The 16,655-nt window shown below is 42.8% G+C and overlaps 2 protein-coding genes across 3 annotated transcripts; one reads left to right on the forward strand and one right to left on the reverse strand.

Annotated features, from left to right (window-relative positions):
- Positions 1–2,898: 2,898 nt before the first annotated feature.
- si:busm1-163l24.3 (uncharacterized) lies at positions 2,899–9,693 on the reverse strand. 2 transcript variants are annotated; one of them, XM_066642431.1, is made up of 6 exons: positions 9,590–9,693; positions 9,094–9,333; positions 7,632–7,738; positions 4,687–7,482; positions 4,217–4,440; positions 2,899–3,304 (listed from the first exon to the last, which is right to left on the reverse strand). In XM_066642431.1, exons 2-6 carry the CDS (start codon positions 9,299–9,301, stop codon positions 3,223–3,225), a joined length of 3,417 nt encoding a protein of 1,138 aa, XP_066498528.1. In that variant the 5' UTR covers positions 9,302–9,333; positions 9,590–9,693; the 3' UTR covers positions 2,899–3,222. The 2 variants fall into 2 exon arrangements, with proteins under 2 accessions (XP_066498528.1, XP_066498529.1); XM_066642432.1 differs by having other exon boundaries at positions 9,094–9,613.
- Positions 9,694–10,340: 647 nt separating this feature from the next.
- asb16 (ankyrin repeat and SOCS box containing 16) lies at positions 10,341–16,478 on the forward strand. The gene is made up of 7 exons (XM_066643008.1): positions 10,341–10,820; positions 11,538–11,893; positions 12,528–12,795; positions 13,555–13,963; positions 14,218–14,301; positions 14,532–14,645; positions 15,962–16,478. Exons 2-7 carry the CDS (start codon positions 11,557–11,559, stop codon positions 16,145–16,147), a joined length of 1,398 nt encoding a protein of 465 aa, XP_066499105.1. The 5' UTR covers positions 10,341–10,820; positions 11,538–11,556; the 3' UTR covers positions 16,148–16,478.
- The last annotated feature ends 177 nt before the right edge of the window (positions 16,479–16,655 follow it).

Raw genomic sequence — 16,655 nt, forward strand, 5'->3', positions numbered from 1 at the left:
GAAGTTCTGATGGAGCTTTGAAATCTAATGGAGCTTTGCTCCAATGAAAGCCAGCTACTGTTTCCTCAACCACAGGCAGGATACATATTTCATTAACAGGAAATGAGTTTAAATAACTTCCTTATTTCATTTGATACCTTTCAAAGTGGTTAGTGTCAGGAACAAAGTGATTGTAAAAGGAATGCTTATCATTTATTTTCATGCTCAATCAGCCAAGACATTAAAATGGCATCCGTGTTTCTACAAGCATAGGGAGAGCCAAAAATGTATGCAGAGTAACACATAGAATACAGTTTGGAAATGTACGTAGTACCAAAACAAATTGCACCAGTTTGGTCATGGGCTCCATAAAATGGACTAAGATATAGAAACAATGAGGTTGTTTTTGGACAATTAGTGTACATATCCATATATTTCTAGACCCCCTCTTTACTAAATTACTCTACTATTAAGCTACTAATAAATAACCATAATTATCCCACACCAGTAAAAAAATACAAATAGATTAAAGACTTCACATGAAGTTCAGACATAAAAAGGGTTGTTAATTTACAATTGAGATGTCGCTCACAATCAGTGCCAAATAAACACATCAGGAAAGAAAGGATCTCAGTTTATTCAAGCCCTAAATCCAAGTCCACTTTCAAAAGTTCAGTCAGTTAACCTGATATTAACATTCACTTTCACCCAGTGTGTGGAACCTTTGCAGTACTCTTTTAAACCTCCAGCTGGCAGCCATTTCCCTTAGTCTCTATCCACGTGTTTATTTATCTCCACCTGCTTTTAGAACAGTCCTGGAGACCTTGACTGATTTGGAAACAAGCTCAATTTGGAGCACAAAACTACAAAACATGTCAATAATACAAACACAAACAGAAAGACAGGTCCCCATCATAAACGCTCCTCATTCCAAGTCCAGGTCAAAGATTTTTAAAGGGGACATATAATGAAACTTTTCTTTTAGTGCATTAGCACATTAATTTGGGGATCCTACCAACCACAAACTGAAACTAGAGGGGGAAAGTTCATGAACAAACTTTGAATTTGGCTTGTCACATATTGCTAACATCGCTAACATGAAATTGACCGAATTGGAGCAGTTTGAAATTTGGCGCAATGCATTCCTATGGGAAAAATTCCCACTTTGGAAGCTCGTATTCTGAAATCTGTAAGTCGGATCGCTCCAAAAAGCAAAAGCAATGTAATTGGCTATAGGTCCTACGATCCTGTGAAACTTTGTGGTTGTAACTTGAAAATCCTAGGAGGAGTAGCATTACAAAAAAAGTATGAACTGCATTCTCTCATGGCCCACATTTGGCCACAAACGATGCCATTTATTCATTGAGGAAAAATGTCACTTGTACAGTAATGTGTGCTTGTACACATTATAGTGGGGATCTGGAGCTCCTACCCACCACAAAGGCTGAAAAACATCTGTTTTTATGTGCTGCCAAGGGCAGAAATCACTGCTGAATGTGCATGACCATCAAGCCCTGAGGCTGTATACTTTGAAAAACCATCAGGCTACGTGCTTGTGTATACATTTAAAAATCACTATCACTTAAAATGGTCTGCCGTTGCTTTAAGAAATGCAACCTTCAAATGTATTGTGCAAAGAGGAAGAGACATATCAGGACATATCAAGATGACATATTCTTCCAAGAAAGCCATGCCAGGGCTCATTCTTCATGAGTTACAAGGCATGAGTGTTTGACTGGTCTACCTGCTGTAGAGATTAGTCTCTTATTGAAAATGTATAGTGCATCCTGAAGAGGAGAAACAGACAGTGGTGACCATAGATGGTGGAGCAGCTCAAGAAAAAGAAAAGCCGATGTGACACAGCACTGAACAAGCCTCTATTCCAACTTGTTTGAAGTGTGCTACCGGTACCAATTTATGAATTTCCTTGTATTTTCAAGTTAATTAAGAAATTAATTAATTCATTAGGTCGGCACGGTGGCGCAGCAGGTAGTGTCGCAGTCACACAGCTCCAGGGGCCTGGAGGTTGTGGGTTCGATTCCAGCTCCGGGTGACTGTCTGTGAGGAGTTGGTGTGTTCTCCCCGTGTCCGTGTGGGTTTCCTCCGGGTGCTCCGGTTTCCTCCCACAGTCCAAAAACACATGTTGCAGGTGGATTGGCGACTCGAAAGTGTCCGTAGGTGTGAGTGTGTGAGTGAATGTGTCTGTGTTGCCCTGTGAAGGACTGGTGTCCCCTCCAGGGTGTATTCCCGCCTTGCGCCCAATGATTCCAGGTAAGCTCTGGACCCCCTGCGACCCTAAATTGGATAAGCGGTTACAGATAATGGATGGATGGATTAATTCATTATCTGTAACTGCTTATCCAGTTCAGGGTCGCGGTGGGTCCAGAGCCTACCTGGAATCATTGGGCGCTGAAGGGGGCGCCAGTCCTTCACAGGGCGACACACACTCACACCTACGGACACTTTTGAGTCACCAATCCACCTACCAATCTGTGTTTTTGGACAGTGGGAGGAAACTGGAGCACCCGGAGGAAACCCACGCAGACACAGAGAGAACACACCAAACTCCTCACAAACAGTCACCCAGAGGAAACCCACGCAGACACAGGGAGAACACACCAAACTCCTCACAGACAGTCACCCGGAGGAAACCCATGCAGACACAGAGAGAACACACCAAACTCCTAACAGACAGTCACCCGGAGGAAACCCACGCAGACACAGAGAGAACACACCAAACTCCTCACAGACAGTCACCCGGAGGAAACCCATGCAGACACAGGGAGAACACACCAACTCCACAGGACCCTGAAGCTGTGTGACTGCGACACAACCTGCAGCGCCACAGTGCCCCTAATTAAGAAATTACAGTTTTTATTTCATTTTTAGAAAACGTCCCAACTATTATTACAAGGGTATTACAAGATTTTATTTTTAATAAATATTTATCATACAACAACTAAAATAATCACTGTAGTCTGTTAAGTTTAAAAAAATCATACAAATAAATGTCACAACATGGCAGACAATTTTATACTGAAGAAACACAGGCTGCTATACAACGCCAGTGGACCCTGCCAATGGGCATTGACACATAGATTTTCATGACATTTTCAGGATTGCCAAAGAAAATATATTCTATGTAAATACTGAAACATACTGACCACAGGATTGTCTTAATACAAACATTTTAAAACAATGTGTTAATTATAGATGTAAATATATCAGGGCTTTGCTTTATTTTCAGTCAGTGAACGCATCGATCCCACAAGCCTTCAGTGCTTCAGACAATTCATCAAGGTATGCAGGGTCAGGATACCCATTCCTGTATATGAACAGAGAAACATACACAAACATACATGGACGAGTTCTAAAGAAATATTCCCAAACAAGTTATGATCACTAATCTAGGCATCAGCAGGTTCTTTAAACTGTAAGATTTATTTGAAAAATATACTTATCACCATTTTTTTTTCTCCCTACATTTCTAACTACTTGTTAGGTCTGCCCTCACTCACACAATTCCACAGTGAAGAAAGCAACTGCTTCTTTTCAAAACTGTCATCAACACTATATACTGTATCTGGACAGCTCAAAACACTTGGATGAGAACCCAATCAGCTCACAAATGCATTGGCTAGCATTGTGCTGAAAGATGAGAGAGAATGAGGGCCCATCCTATCCACCCAGAGAGAGCATGGCCATTTGTGCTCCGTTGGACTCCTGGCCTTGGATGTCTGTGGCATTACCAGGAACAAACAAGCCATTTCCAAATGATGGGCAATCAATGGCCAAGAGTCCAACAGGGCGTTGCTCTCTCTCCAGCTGGGCAGGATGGCTCTCACTCTGCTTCACCACTCAGCTCGATGCTAGCTAATGTGTCTGTTAGTGACTTAGCACAATAAAAGAGGTGAATAGCTTCACATGTCTCAGAGGAAGCAGGGCCTAGTCTTCACTCTCCTAGCTTAGTAGCCTTGTGTGATTGAGGGAGGCATAACTAGTGGGTGGGAACATAATACCCATCACTTAGAAAAGAAAACAGAACAACAGCAAGAAAACCCACACGTTAAGTTTATGGCTAATTATGGATAATTACACTATAACAATTCTCAGTTAATTATATAGAATAAAAATGTTAACAGTTTTTACCAAATTTTTTTTTTTTTTTTTTAATTTAAATATTTTGCAGTATTTAAATCCAGTTTTCAGACAATTTAACACAGAATGTACTACTCACCCACTCCTATCTCCTTCCATCATGGTCTTGTGAGGGATTTGACTCCAGCTTACTCTTGCTCTACTGCCCTGCGGGGTGTTATTTACACTAAGAACTCTGAAGGTTAGCCCTTGCTTAAAAGCATTTTTAAGACATGTCAGTAAGACCTGTCCCTTTGGGCTGAATGGTAAATAAGCCTCAAAATAACCTCCTTGGAAAGGTGACCCAGGGTTAGGATGCTCCTCCTTTATATAAAAAAACAGACAAAGTAGATTTATGAACATCTATTCTCCAATTATGTATTTTTAATCTTCTACAGGGAACATAATTTAACAAGGTATTTTTTTTTTGCAAACTGTAAATACACATTTTGTGTGTGCTTTCAGAATTTACTGTCTTCAATTCCACCCTTCAGTGAGTGTCCCCTGATCTTATGATCTTGTTCAATTAACTTCCATTAACTCATTTGAGTCTTCTATTAGTGCTCATACCCCCTGGATGCCATCAGGAATACAGTAGGTGATCTTGGCGGTTGGGTACGGGTTGTGACCTGGTAGGCTCACTGGTAACTTTGTAAACATCATGGTGCCCTGAATGCCTTGTGCTTGTTTTGGATGCTTTCCTGTGAGATCTTCTAGAGTCTGCTGTTCTTTGAGATGAGGCACTAGCATTTTCTGTGAAGGGTCTTTGACTGCCTCCGTTTTGGAGCATACAATGCACTCAGCATGAAGTGGAAGGCAGTGGGGGCACAGGAATGTACCGCAACTTGTGTGAACCATGTGTGAACCAATCTCCCCACAAACACATGACTCTGGCTTGTTATGGATTTGCAAGTTGGTCTGCTTCCGAGTCGCTGTGGTAGTCTTATGTTTTTTCTGTGATGTGAGAGATGGATGAATCGTCCTGTCATCCCTCAGTCCCTCTAGCACTTCATTTACTTCTGATGTCTGGTTCAGTAATGTTATCATCTCCAAATCACCAGCTGCACCATTCTTCTCCTTACGTGATGGCTTCTGCTTTGGTGACTGGACATAATTCACATTTCGTGTTTCAGACCTGCTGACTTTATGCCTGGGTGCTTGATTTATATTGTGTCTCTCAGAACTTTCAGTGTCTGCTTTGGTCTGATTCGGTGTAATTTGTCTTTGGAACTGAGTCTGTTTGAACGATAGATTGGCCTGGCCTTGATCTATAGTTCCCTGTCGTGTGACGGTGTTGACTTGAGGCACAGAATTAGAGACATCATGAGCAAACGCTTGCTTTAACATTTCAGAGGCCCGAGAACAAAGCAGTTTGGGCCCGATCAGGAGCAAGGTCTCATTTTCAATACGGAGTGAGATTTTGCTGAAGTATGAGCGTATATTTGAGCAGCATGCCTTAAACGCCATACTGCTTTCAGCCACTCCAACATCTGCCAGTGGAAGCTCCTTAACACAAAAGTCTGAAGCTACCATACCAACGAGCTTCTGAAGCTTATTCTGCTGTTCTTCAACCTTGGATGACTCTGGACCTTTTAAAATAACTTTGATTTCCCCCTTATCTGTGGGGATCTCTGTCACTTGTAGCTCAGAGGTGAGGGCATCCAGACGGGAGCAGTATGCCTCTTTCATGTAGTGCCACATCATGGCTGGCACAGTGACTTCTCTTGATGCCATGCTACTTGTCGGTTCGTCTGCAGGTTTACCACTACTATGGCTAGGTGATCTTTGTCTTTTAACAGCACCTGTGGAAAGCTTTGTGGAACATATCTCACTGATCACTGCCTTTTGTGCCTCCTGTTTTTGTGAGGGTGTTCCAGAGAAACTCTTTGCCCTTTTTAAGGGAGATCTTTGGATGGATGTAGTTTTTGCAGACGCCGCTTGTGTGTCAAGTCCTGATTTAGCATTCAGAGACATACAAGGTGAAGCTTTAAAAGCAGGAGTTAATGTAGAGGTGGACTCCATATTATTATTTGTTAAGGTTGCACCACTAGTTTCGAATGTGTTTACAAAGTATGGAGAATCCATCTTCTGAAACAAGATATCTTCCATTGTGTCATTCCTAGACACACTAACCTGAGACCCCCCTGCCTTTTCACCGTTGACTGTAACAAGGGAGGTTAAGGGTGGTGTCTGCTCAGAGTTTGGTGCTAACTTATTCATGTCTGTAGTTAAATCCCAGAGCTCTTTACTTCTTACTCTTTCTTCAAGAGAGAGCCCTGGTAACCCAATTTCAGAGTTTCTAAATCGAGCTGCAAGTCTGCATTCTTCACCGCCTCTTACTTTTCGTACAGCACCCAGAGTGTTTCCTTTAGGCACCGCTTCTCTGGATTCATCCCTTTCCCCAGCCATTTGTGTTGTCCCTGATTCAGAGATATGGGAATAAGACTGTGACAAGGATGATGAAACTGAATTTTCTTTTTTTGGTGGGGGACCCAAGTCCTGTCTATTCCCTAAACAAAGCATGAGGATGTTTTTGGCCTGAGAGACTTCGTTGCTCTCACCTACAATGTAAACATGGGTCTGATCATAGGTGAGCAAAACTTTTGGCAGCAAAGACTCTAATTCCTTAAATGCTTCACTACTTCCTCCTCGTAGTCCAAGGGCACTCTTCCGAATCTGATCTCGTCTCAAATTACCCTCCACATGCTGGTAAAGCTGCCTAAGCTCCTTGCAGGCTTGTACCATGTGTTTTTCTGCCTCTGATCCTTTCTTGACCTTTGCATCAGACTGCAGGTATAGTGTGGTGACCCCCTCAGATGTTACATCCACAACATTAACTTCATGGTTGAGCAATATACACTTGTATTGCTCACTCTTGCTGTGCAAATATGTAAACACATCAGCCTCCATAATTAGAGACAGAGCCTCTGCTTTTGCTTCCTCCAGCCAGTCTGCATCAGCAGCAGAGCATCCCAGTGCCTGTGACAGATCAGTGGTATTTTTTTCCTGATCTGGATTCGGAAGAAGAATCTCAGATGCTTTGCCATCCTGGTTCTGTGAACTAGGTCCGTGGTGTAAGCCTGTTGCTCCATTGTGTCCGTGCTGTTGTGAGCTACATGAATCAACACTGCTTTCTCTTCTTAACAAAGGGTATTCTGTTCCTTGAGGTTCAAAGTCTCTGAGATGCTCTTCCAGATGAGACACAAAAGCCTGGACCTCTGAGTAGAGTCCATACACCTTGCAGTGCCTCTGAGGTTTGATGAACTGAAGACGAATGCCTGAGTATTGCTCATAGAGGTTTTGTACAGTCTCCTCACCCAGGGGAAGCTTACTGCAGTCGATGGTCACAGATATATCACAGATTACCTTCAGGAGAAAGAGTAATTTTGTGAGAATAAAGTCATTTGAGGTAAGTAGGAAGAGAGCACTTATTATGATATGGAACCCCCCCGCCCTTAAATCAGATTATAACAGAAATGAACGTACAAGAGTTTGTATGGTCATTTTGTCAGTACCTTGTCCAGGAGTGATGATTCTTGCCTTGGAAGACTGAGAGAAAGCTCGTACTCCTGGCCATCCACCTCTAAGATGTGTGGGCAATGACTGAGCACACTGTGAATGACTGGGAGAAGTTCAATCTTTTTAGAGAGGCAAAGGCAAGCTCAGCAAAATAGTCAGAAATAAAAACATGTTTAAATTAGGAATGTTTAAGAATAAATTCTTATTATTCTGTATTGCTAATGGGAGAGAGCGAGAGAAAGAGAGAGAGAGACATCTACAATTTAGACAGCCAATAAAAAACTCAAACTCTTTGCCAGCAAATAGCCTATAAAAACAACCATCTCATGGCAGTCTGGAAAGATGAGCCAAATGGCAAGGGTATACAAGGCCACAGACTTAATTAAATTGTAAAGAAGTAGCCTTTTGCTGAAGTAGCCCATGAGTATCTTTTATTGTAATTGCTTTCCACCATAATGCCTAATTATTAACATCTGTTTCCTACATGAGAGATTTAATGTGAAAGTGTGCTTATTATTTCTTCCTTTGGTTACAGTCGCTCAGTCACCCACAGATACACACAGAGGGAATGCCTGACTCTTCCGTGCAGTCAACCATCGCAAGGCAATGACGGCAATGTATGTAAAACTCACAGAGATTCAAAGAGGATGATAGGAACCACATCTGGTTCCTGTCCATCTGACCTTCTAGAACCAGTATCACAGAAAGTTCTTACGTGACATGGTCATGAAAACAATGCTTGGTGCCCACTTTTTTATGATAGTTTTAACACAAAAGATAATAATTTAAATCCTGTTGTGAAATTTACAGTGCATTTTACAGAAAACTACCCTGAAAAAAGCAACTATAGATTGATTACACATCACTGTCATCAACATACCATTAAAAATCATGATAAATATATTCAGTAGTTTTAGTAATTTAAAAAAAGTTCTTTATTTGTGCTGTACACACTGTGATTATGTTGTGGTCCCTATCACCAACAATGGAAAGATTTCTGACACTTTCAATAAACACATTAAATAGGGTGACCAGGCGTCCTCTTTTACCTGGACATGTCTTCATTTTAGACTTAAAAAATATCCGGGCGGAATTTCACAAACCTCCGTGATTTTGTTTTTCTGGAGTTTACATAGAACTTCGAGAAGCGTTTCGTTCACAAACTAGTCCCGCCTTCCCCTAATCTGATTGGTTCGTAGTGAGAAGGAGGCGTGGTGAAGTAGCCTAAAATTTTCTGATTGGACGGTCTGACTGTAGCGCTACTGTAGAGCTAGCTTGAATTGGTCAGTCTGCACGTCAGTAGTCACCCCCCCCCCCCCCCCGTGGATTTCCCTATAATTATTAAAATCACAATTTTCACTAGGGATATGATTTCCAAAAATAAATAAATAAAAACTGTTATACATAATATGCCTCTACGTGTGTGTGTGTGTGTGTGTGTGTGAGAGAGAGAGAGACCTTTGGTATCTTCAAAGTTGATGATGGCGAACCGGTCTGTTTCTTTAATGGAGACTGATGTTATCTCTCCTCCGCCGTTCCGTGAACGCAGAAAGTGAATATGAAGTTTATCTGAGAGTCGTTCGGGCTCTAAATCAGCGGGTAAACCCCGAACACACACCGAGAGACACCCGTCCACATCGGCGTCAAAACGGCCCACAGCCGCCATCTTCTGGACGCTCTCTATCCTTCCCTCACAATCTGAGAGAAACAGAACGTCACAGTCGTCAAACACTACGGACTTATAATACTTCAGTTATTATTAGACACTAGAGCGATACAACTGCATTAAAGCGCTGTTTTGTTTATAAAACCGTTACATTTGTTTCCTCAGGGCAGGTAATGCTCACACGGCTGTGTTTTACAGGAAGTTTGATCATCAAAACCTCCGAGGAGCTGGATTATCAACAGCTTCATCGTCTCTAAAAGACGAGCAGTTCTCCTTATCTACTCTTACCGGTTCTGTAGCACTACTCCTTACTCATGCCTCATTCTTTCGAACACTGTTCTCTCTGTATGTGTTCACAAAAAGAAAAGTGAAAGTAGAGAAGTGGGAAACGCTTAAAGTCGCAGTCTCGAATAAAGGATGAACGATATACGACCACTGTTTCAGCTCGATACAAACACCGCGGTTTACATGACCTTTTTATGGATGTTGATGCTCCTTATTGGCCGCTGCATTTTAATAACGTTAATAATGATAAAAATACTTCTTTAACGGGATTGAATGTGATTCTCCTGCTGAAATAAACGTCCATCCATTATCTGTAAGCACTTATCCAGTTCAGGGTAACAGTGGGTCCAGAGCCTACCTGGAATCATTGGGCGTAAGGCGGGAATACACCCTGGAGGGGGCGCCAGTCCTTCACAGGGCCCTGACATAAAGAGCATTGTTAATGGTGGCCTGGTGCTGGTGTAGCTGGTCATGGTTAGAATGTTTACTTATGTGTTCTCCCTCTGTGTGCGTGGGTTTCCTCCTAGACTCTAAATAAATGCAGGCCTTTTACTGCAAAATGCACAGTATTGTACCAAACCACTCCGAATGTTGTTATAGAATTGGAATATTGACATTAAAAAAATACTTGAATTAATTTACTTTTCAGTGTGGCCAAATAGATAGCTGGGGCCTTGATGTTACAAAATTAATTAACAAGTAAATTAAAAGTTAGAAAGCTGGCTAAAAGTAAGAAAAAAAATGACACTGCATGGAGAAAACCTTTAGTTTAACCATTACATGTATTCTGGAGCATCTTAAATAGTATCAGCTCCACGTCCACGTTGTTCAGTACATAGCAAACCATAATGTGCATTACTGCTCTTATTTGATATTAATAAAAATGACTAAATATGACACCTTGCAAACTGGGTCCGTGACCAAAAATGTGGAAAACGAGAGAGATTACCAACTGTGCTCCTTAGCTGTGACTTTACAGCAACCTCAACTGGCGATTTAATGCTAGTGCACATATCAGTTTGCATTCTAGTCTATTAATAACATAAGCTCTAACGTGCCAGGTCAAAAACATCTTGTGACTGGCTATGCTAACTCCGAAAAGACAAGCAGTACATTTGGTCAGCTTCATCAGCTTATCAATACAAAGTGGTGGTATCATCCTATTAGCTAAAGTACAGCAAGTACAGTTGGCCCAGCAAAAGATTTTGGAAGACTTACCGTCCAGCTTTTGTGGGTGAGTAGAGTAGGCCAAGGCCATATCTTTCACATGTGCTAGTTCATCTGTGGTACCCTTGCTATTTGCTTTTACATTTGGAGCCCAAAGAATGTCTAACTGCCAAATCAGAATGGTGTATTTATATTTTGTTTGTTCAAGTACAGTAGAATTTACACGAAAATTAGGCAGAAATGTACACCCCGCTACCATGATGTTTCTTACATTGTAACAGAGAGAACAGAGAAAGGAATTAGAGGTGTATGACATTGGCTGAAATATCATATAAAAATATTATGGATATTTTGAAAATAAACAAACTGCCAGTAGTACCATACTTTGTGTATGATGACATTATCTTTAAAGTCTTTATGACAATGGCTGACTTTAGAGACAAAGCACTTAATAGTGCACGCTCTCATTTAGCAGCCTAGAAATTCTCCATGAGGGGGCGCTATAATCAGTCAGATAACATTGGATTCTTCAAATGAACAGAGCTTTGCATCAGTAACAGTATGTCTTTATGAGTCTCAGTTGGTTAAGCGGTAAGTTATTCAGCATTCCACGCATAGCACTGCACTACAGTTACATTATTATACTCTCTTTGCAGTACAGCAAGCAATGTGTCCTTGTTCAAAAAATTCCATGACATTCAATGTGAATCATCATAAGCTCAATCAGTAAAACAATATAACAATGTATTAATGCACACATGTAAATATGGTGTATCTCTTGAAGATCTACAACCATTGCTTGAATGTCTCGGGACACGTTTGCCTTTACTTCTGCCTCCCTGCGCTCCCTGAGGTTGGAGCAGGAGATGCAGGACTGGGAGGATGCACGTAGGGAACTGGCCCACAGAAGATCCCTGAGCAGACGACCACTTCCAGCTGCCCCACGCCTCAGACACGGCACAGAGAGGATCCAGACAGTTCGAGCACCTCCACCACAGATATGCTGCAGAGACCCCACCATCCACAACACTTTCATATGGGGAGATATAAAGGGGGTGTATGCTGTGCTCAAAGAACCAGGCATGGTGAACGCACTGATGGAGATTGTGCAGGAAGAGATGGTGTGGACTCCAGAAATGGGTAGGGATATAATTATATTGAATATGAAATATAAATTTTGCCATAACTGTGCAGAAACTGTCCAACGGCCCATTTATATGGATACACCTTAACAAAATGGGAATGGTTGGTGATATTAACTTCCTGTTGAAGGGGGGAATCTTTTCAAAATAGGTGGAGACCATGGCGGCCATTTTGAAGTCGGCCATTTTGGATCCAACTTTGGTTTTTTCAATGGGAAGAGGGTCATGTGACACATCAAACTTATTGGGAATTTCACAAGAAAAATGGTGTGCTTGGTTTTAACATAACTTTATTATTTCATGAGTTATTTACAAGTTTCTGACCACTTATATAATGTGTTTAAAGTGCTGCTCATTGTGCTGGATTGTCAATGCAACCCTCTTCTCCCACTCTTCACACACTGATAGCAACACCACAGGAGAAATGCTAGCAAAGGCTTCCAGTATCCGTAGTTTCAGGTGCTGTAGTTTCACGGAAACTGGAAGCCTGTGCTAACATTTCTCCTGGGGCAGGAGACCAACCAATACCAGGGGCAGGCAACAATTGTCCATTTGTTTTCATCATTTTTATTACTGAATATATACCAATATTCACATAATAACAATACCTGTTATCTTTTCTCCAACCCTAGGCATGTTTACTCTATCCTCTAAAGTTAAGCAGACGTCTGCGCTGCGTCTGGCTGCAGGAAGGGGTCGCTATGACTGCGTAGAGGAGCTGTTGTTCAGGGGGGCAGAGGTGGACGCTGACCCTGGGGGTCGCACAGCCCTTCATGATGCCTGTTCCGGGGGTCACAGCACCTGCGTGAAGCTTCTGCTGGACAATGCCGCTGACCCTGACTTACTCACTGATGACGGCAACTCACCACTTCACCTCTGTAACACCCCTGAGTCCTACAGGTGAGTGGATATAGCTTTGAAAAGAAAAGACAAGATACGTAAGATTATGGAGAAGAAACAAATACGGTTTGTGGGCCATACATCTGTTTCATTGCTGGGAGAAGCTAAGGCTGGTCTTTCAGCCTGGGATTGGACAGCTGGTGTCCAGTATATCCACTGAGCCAATCAAAGAGCTGATTATAAGAGGATTTTCAGTGTATGTTTAAAGGAACATTGTGTATATTTTTACCTTAAAATGACAGCTTTAAAACCATTGTGATGCTTCACTGACCTTTAATAGGGATAATAAAGCCTTTCTTGTTGTTACTCTGGGTTCAGCACTGCAAGAACTGCACTATGTAACGTTTGGAGAAGGGTAGGATACCAGCCGCCCCCTCCCTCACCCTCCTCATTGATTTCAGTACAGTGCTATAATTATGAGTTACATACACAAAACAGTAATATTCACATATATGGCCCAAAGTTTGTGGACACTTCCAGCATTCCTTATGGGGGTGGGTGTTCACATTAACTTTGTCCTCTCATTGCTGGAGTATCTCTAGTTTTCACTGAAGGGTTTACACCAGATTTTGGAAAATGTATTTGATGACACTTGGCATTGAGCTTGGTTCTCAAAAGCTATGTTCACTAATTATAATATATATGTTTATGTTCTAAATTGAACTAATTCTATTCTTTTTTTTTTTGTCTGTTTGTGTGTGTGTGTGTTGTGTGTGTGTGTGTGTGTGTGTGTGTGTGTGTGTCTGCGCTCGCGCCCAGCTGTGCGGAGCTGCTGGTCAACAGTGGTGCTGATGTGAATGTGAAGCAGAGGGACACGCGCCTCACGCCGCTGCACGTGGCGTGTCGAAGAGGGCTGGAGGAGCATGTGGAACTGCTGCTGGCGCACGGAGCCGACGTGAACGCGCGAAGCCGTGAGGGCGAGACGCCTCTGAATGGCGCATGCGCTGGGGCCGAGCGCGCCACGGAAGCAGCCCGCTACCTGCGCGTGGTGCAGAAGCTGTTGCACGCGGGTGCAGACGCATGCACCTCGGGCACGAAACAGCACAGTGCGCTGCACAACGCATGCGCAAACTGCAGCTACCGCATCACCGACCTGCTACTGGAGCACGGAGCGAAGGCGCACGCAGCCAACTGCGCAGGATACACCCCCATGGACTGCCTGCTGCAGGTAGAGAGAGAGAGATGGAAAAGAGACAGGGATGAGGAATAGTGGATGGGCCAGAGAGAGTATATTTTGGGGTGTGGGTTTGGGCTACTTTACACACCTCTGTAAATAAATGACCAAAGTGATGAACCGGTTTACGTTATTCCCAAAAAGCATTGTAACTCATTTTAACAATAAGATGTTTGATTGTTTGATTGCAAAACTATTTTATTTCAGACTATCCACTGTATTAATATTTCTCTGCTGTTTTAATGAAGGTGGTGGAGGATTATCCAGATCAGCATCCAGAGCTGATTGCTCGCTCACTTCTCAACCACGGAGCAGAGCCTCCTTCTCCAAAAGTAACACACAGCACCTTACACCTGGACATTAAAATGCATGTTGCACATTGCACTATGTAATCAGTGGGTAGTGTGCATTGTTCAGCCTTTTTAGTTGTATGAGAATGGTGTGCATCTAGAACACAGAGGTTAGAGTTATTTACCTCTTTAGAGAATAATTATGTTTTTCTGTATAATACTTATTTTGGTGAAAAGGTTTGATGTAGTTTGGTGTGTGTGTGTGAATTTAGATGCTGAAGCTGTGCCTTCTGTCTCCCACTACTCTGGAGGTGATGCTGAACAGTTTTCCTGTGGTGCCAGCCTGTGAGGAGTGGTTACTGGACGTTCCAGAGGACCTACTGAAGGTCAGTTTCTTTGATATGCCACTTATCGACAGACACACAAACTATACTAGCCAAGAAATGTTCGATAACTGCTCGTTTCTTCAGTGAACTCGGGCACTGAAGTTGTAGGATTAGTTTTGGATCACAAATACCGCACAACTTCATGGTCCTGGGGTTGAGGATTCAATACTTGGTGTGTTCTCCCTGTGTTGACATAGGTTTTTTCTAGGTGCACTGGTTTCCTCCCATACTCCAATAACAGTTGGTTGTATGGTTGTAAGTTGATTGGCTTTGCAGAAAGTGTCCATAGATGAGAGTGTGTGAGTAACAGGTTGAATAGACTGGCTACCGATCCAGAGTGGGTTCAAGTCCCGCTCCAGGTTACTGTGAGGAGTTTGGTGTGTTCTTCCTGTGTCTGCGTGGGTTTCCTCCGGGTGACTGTCTGTGAGGAATTTGGTGTGTTCTTCCTGTGTCCGGGTGGGTTTCCTCCGGGTGACTGTCTGTGAGGAGTGTGGTGTGTTCTCCCTGTGTCTGCGTGGGTTTCCTCCGGGTGAATGTCTGTGAGGAGTGTGGTGTGTTCTCCCTGTGTCTGCGTGGGTTTCCTCCGGGTGACTGTCTGTGAGGAGTTTGGTGTGTTCTCCCTGTGTCTGCGTGGGTTTCCTCCGGGTGAATGTCTGTGAGGAGTGTGGTGTGTTCTTCCTGTGTCTGCGTGGGTTTCCTCCGGGTGACTGTCTGTGAGGAGTGTGGTGTGTTCTCCCTGTGTCTACGTGGGTTTCCTCCGGGTGAATGTCTTTTAGGAGTGTGGTGTGTTCTCCCTGTGTCTGCGTGGGTTTCCTCCGGGTGACTGTCTGTGAGGAGTGTGGTGTGTTCTCCCTGTGTCTGCGTGGGTTTCCTCCGGGTGAATGTCTTTTAGGAGTGTGGTGTGTTCTCCTTGTGTCTGCGTGGGTTTCCTCCGGGTGCTCTGGTTTCCTCCCACAGTCCAGAAACACACGTTGGTAGGGGGATTGGTGACTCAAAAGTGTCCATAGGTGTGTGTGAGTGAATGTGTGTGTGTCTGTGTTGCCCTGTGAAGGATTGGCGCCCCCTCCAGGGTGTATTCCCGCCTTGCGCCCAATGACTCCAGGTAGGCTCTTGACCCACCACGACCCTGAACTGGATAAGTAGTTACAGATAATTAATGAACGAATGTAGACTAAACAAGCTGTAGTTAAGTACTTTATTCAGAAATAACGAAGGTTGTCTTAAACCTTTGGACATGTAGTATATCTGATATTTCTTTATTTTATTACTGGTCATAAGACTTATGCTTTGACTCTGTCCTTTCTCCAAATCCTCAGGTGCATAACCGTTTTTTTGTCTCTGTTGGGAGGATGATTGGTCAGCCCCGCAGACTCCAGCATCTATGTCGCTGTTCACTGCGCCAGCATCTGGGGTCAAAATGTCACTCAGCCATTAATGAGTTAAACATCCCCTATGCACTGAGAGAATACCTGCTGCTGCGCATCGACGGAGAGATTCACTGAAACCCAAAGCTGAAACCCACATGGACAATACTTGAACTCTTGATCCAATAAAAAACATATGCTGATTGAATCCACATAGCCACGAACTGGACTGTGTTACATCTGTTTACATGGCGCTGACCAGACCCAGTTCAGATGGCCATCCACATGGTTTTATTCATATCTTTGTCTTCTACCGGGCCAAGTATTTTCTCATGACAGTTAGACAAGCACCCAAGGGCAGTCAAGCCCTTTCTCATTTAGTAATTAAGTATACAAAGTGTTCAGTGTCATATTTTTTATATGAACTTAGATGTAAATTTAAATAAAAGAACTGTGCACAACTGCAAATATTTTCTAATCATTAATATAGCGTATTGGATAATAATTATATAGCTGTTCAAAAGCATATTCTTCCCTTAAACCATGATGGTACTTGAAAATGTAAATAAAGTGTAAATTACAATTTGATGCATGTTTTGGAGACGAGCAGAAATGGTTACATGTGGCATGGTGTGGTCTAAATCAT

Source organism: Hoplias malabaricus, chromosome 13 (assembly GCF_029633855.1).
Source record: "Hoplias malabaricus isolate fHopMal1 chromosome 13, fHopMal1.hap1, whole genome shotgun sequence".
Lineage (NCBI taxonomy): Eukaryota > Metazoa > Chordata > Actinopteri > Characiformes > Erythrinidae > Hoplias > Hoplias malabaricus.

Coding starts and splice junctions, on each gene's coding strand:
- si:busm1-163l24.3 (XM_066642431.1), bottom strand. CDS start 9,301: ATGGCGGCTGTGGGCCGTTTTGACGCCGATGTGGACGGGTGTCTCTCG. Junction 7,739..9,093: donor CAACTTTGAAGATACCAAAG/GTCTCTCTCTCT, acceptor AACTTCTCCCAG/TCATTCACAGTGTGCTCAGT. Junction 3,305..4,216: donor ATGGAAGGAGATAGGAGTGG/GTGAGTAGTACA, acceptor GTTCATATACAG/GAATGGGTATCCTGACCCTG.
- asb16 (XM_066643008.1), top strand. CDS start 11,557: ATGTCTCGGGACACGTTTGCCTTTACTTCTGCCTCCCTGCGCTCCCTG. Junction 11,894..12,527: donor GGTGTGGACTCCAGAAATGG/GTAGGGATATAA, acceptor CTCCAACCCTAG/GCATGTTTACTCTATCCTCT. Junction 12,796..13,554: donor AACACCCCTGAGTCCTACAG/GTGAGTGGATAT, acceptor GCTCGCGCCCAG/CTGTGCGGAGCTGCTGGTCA.